The following is a 2509-nucleotide window of genomic DNA, read 5'->3' as shown; positions in this document are numbered from 1 at the left end:
CTAAGTATTTCTATTACTAATACTTTTTTAACAATCTTTGAGCCTTCCGTTTTGGTTTGATGACATTAGGAATATGAAATTCGGCTTTAAAGTTTTCTAGAATCTGTAGGAGATAGAGATCATGTGTTTCAATAACAAATAGACAAACGCCATAACAATGAGCTATAGCGCCCGTTTCGTTGTTTGAGGGAAATCATGGAAACTAGAAATACCACGAAATACTATTGCGGGACAAAGAGTAACACTATCGCAAAATTTTAAGTTGGTTGCCTCTTGTGTCCGTGTCCGTAAAATATTACAAGTAACTTCTTCCAATAACGAAAAACTGTAATCTTCTCCCTCATAACAGCATTAGCACTACTGATAATCATGTTTCGTATGGAGTGTAATTCTATTTTAAATCTGAAGATACCGAGTATATCCTATCTATACATATTTTTCCATTCAGCAATAAGTAAATTAAAAACAATTTCCCTAATAACTGAGCTCCAATGCACGGTTTGAATATTGCATGCAAGTCGCGTGTTTATTATCAATTCGCGACTCTCAAGTACTCACATCTATAAGTGCAATTCTTTCTCGCTACTGTTTATTCCGGCCGGTGTATCAGTTACCTTCGTTATGTTTACAAACCAAGCCCCTTATCATGAACTGCGTTCTTTAAAAGCCTTAGTGCAGTACACTGCAACGTATCACTGGACCCAGGCAGGTATATTCATCCATGCAGCACTTTCCAATTCTCAGTCAAAGCTGAACGTTCACGGCAGCAACCTGTTTTGAAATAGTGTCCGCGCAAGCGTAGTTCTTCTTCAATCAAGAAGTCTCACTCTCTCGCGATCCCCATCATCGTCTTCATCATCGTTTGATTGTGTTTTCATTATCACGGTCAAGCTCGGACGCGACGCTTGCTTGTTTGTTTGTTTCGATCGGTGAGCGTTGTTGAATAATGGCACCGCTTCGATGGGGAATTGTTAGCGCCGGTAAAATTTCGCACGATTTCGCAACGGCAGTGGCCACTTGGCCCAAGGAAGACCACAAAGTGGTGGCCGTGGGGGCGAGAAAGCTACAGGACGCGAAGAAGTTTGCGAAAGTGCACGACATTCCAAAGACCTACGAGGGTTACACGGAGATGGCGAAAGATCCGGAAATCGGTAAGCGAAATCATTGTATAATCAAAGTTACTGCGAATAAATTTAGAGAGTGATTGATTTTATTACGTCTAGATGTGGTTTACATTGGTTCCGTTAATCCAACGCATTACGACATCGGGATAATGATGCTGAACCGTGGCAAACATGTTCTATGTGAAAAGCCCCTCTGCATGAACGAAGGCCAGGCGAAGCGGCTGATCGCCCATGCTGAGCAAAAGAAACTGTTTCTAATGGAGGCCATTTGGTCGAGGTTCTTCCCTTCTTACATCCACTTGAAGAAACAGCTCGACGCTGGTGTTCTGGGTGATGTCAAAGAGGTCAACGTGACGTTTGGGTTTTATCTGTCCGATGTGGATCGACTACGAATGAAGGGGCTTGGCGGTGGAACAATTCTCGATTTGGGAGTCTATACGATTCAAGTTAGTTTGTGGGCTTTCCGTGATGCTCCGGTAAAGATTGTTGCCAAAGGTCAACTAAACGAGGAAGGTGTTGACATGGAGGTGGAGGCCGAGTTGCACTTTCCAAATGGAGGAATTGCGAAGATGAAAACGAGTGCTTTGCGAAAATTGGAGAATGATGCGGTCATTAAAGGAACGAAGGGTAACATAACTGTGAGTTAAAACCATATCGGCATTATAGATTCTGTTCAACAAGCACAATTTATTTCACTTGTTTGCAGCTGCACGATTTCTGGTGTCCGGTTTCGCTGACCGACGTTGATGGATCGGTGAAGAAGTACCCGTTGCCGAAGGCACCTCACACCTTCATCTTCCAGAACAGCTGCGGGCTGCGGTACGAGTCGGAGGAAGTTCGTCATTGCATCAGCGAAGGGCGGTTGCAATCGGCTTCGGTGCCGCACAGCGAGAGTCTGCTGATAGCTCGCATCCAAGACGAGATAAGAAAACAGATCGGTGTTCAGTTTCCAGAGGATGAAAAATTCAAAGTCTAAAACGATATTGTTGGCTTTAAAGAAGAAAAAAAAATGGTTCCGATATTTGAGATTGATTTATTTTCCGAATATTTGTTTATATTAATATTTAAAGAGAAATGCTAAGAAAAATATATACTAATTTATATCTAATTGGAAATGCCTACTTGTTCACTGTTTCCTATAAGATCTTTGCATTGTGACTTGAGAAAGAACGTTTGCCGTGTCTTAATAATTATGAAACTTGTATTTTCAGTCACCATGCATACAAACATCATTCATTAATTGAAAATGTAGGTAATTTTAATCTAGGAGGCAAAATTTGTCCTCCATCTTATCACCAGGAATCTAACATTTGATCCTCAACCGTGATCATTTTGAATAAAAATCGGTGCTAGCATTATAATTATTTCCATGAGTCTAATACCTA

General features: G+C 41.3%; 1 protein-coding gene across 1 annotated transcript; it reads left to right on the top strand.

Annotated features, from left to right (window-relative positions):
- The first annotated feature begins 677 nt into the window (after positions 1–677).
- Positions 678–2239, top strand: LOC134217271 (trans-1,2-dihydrobenzene-1,2-diol dehydrogenase-like). Its single transcript, XM_062696033.1, has 3 exons — positions 678–1151; positions 1224–1762; positions 1831–2239. Exons 1-3 carry the CDS (start codon positions 947–949, stop codon positions 2098–2100), a joined length of 1014 nt encoding a protein of 337 aa, XP_062552017.1. The 5' UTR covers positions 678–946; the 3' UTR covers positions 2101–2239.
- Positions 2240–2509: the final 270 nt, after the last annotated feature.

This window comes from Armigeres subalbatus, chromosome 2, assembly GCF_024139115.2.
Source record: "Armigeres subalbatus isolate Guangzhou_Male chromosome 2, GZ_Asu_2, whole genome shotgun sequence".
Taxonomy (NCBI): Eukaryota; Metazoa; Arthropoda; class Insecta; order Diptera; family Culicidae; genus Armigeres; species Armigeres subalbatus.
This window is presented reverse-complemented; position numbering and strand designations above follow the sequence as displayed.

Excerpts from the sequence above, each read along its gene's own strand:
- LOC134217271 (XM_062696033.1), top strand. The coding sequence starts at position 947 with ATGGCACCGCTTCGATGGGGAATTGTTAGCGCCGGTAAAATTTCGCAC. Across the intron at positions 1,152-1,223 it reads GGCGAAAGATCCGGAAATCG|ATGTGGTTTACATTGGTTCC; the intron begins GTAAGCGAAATC and ends TATTACGTCTAG. Across the intron at positions 1,763-1,830 it reads GAACGAAGGGTAACATAACT|CTGCACGATTTCTGGTGTCC; the intron begins GTGAGTTAAAAC and ends ACTTGTTTGCAG.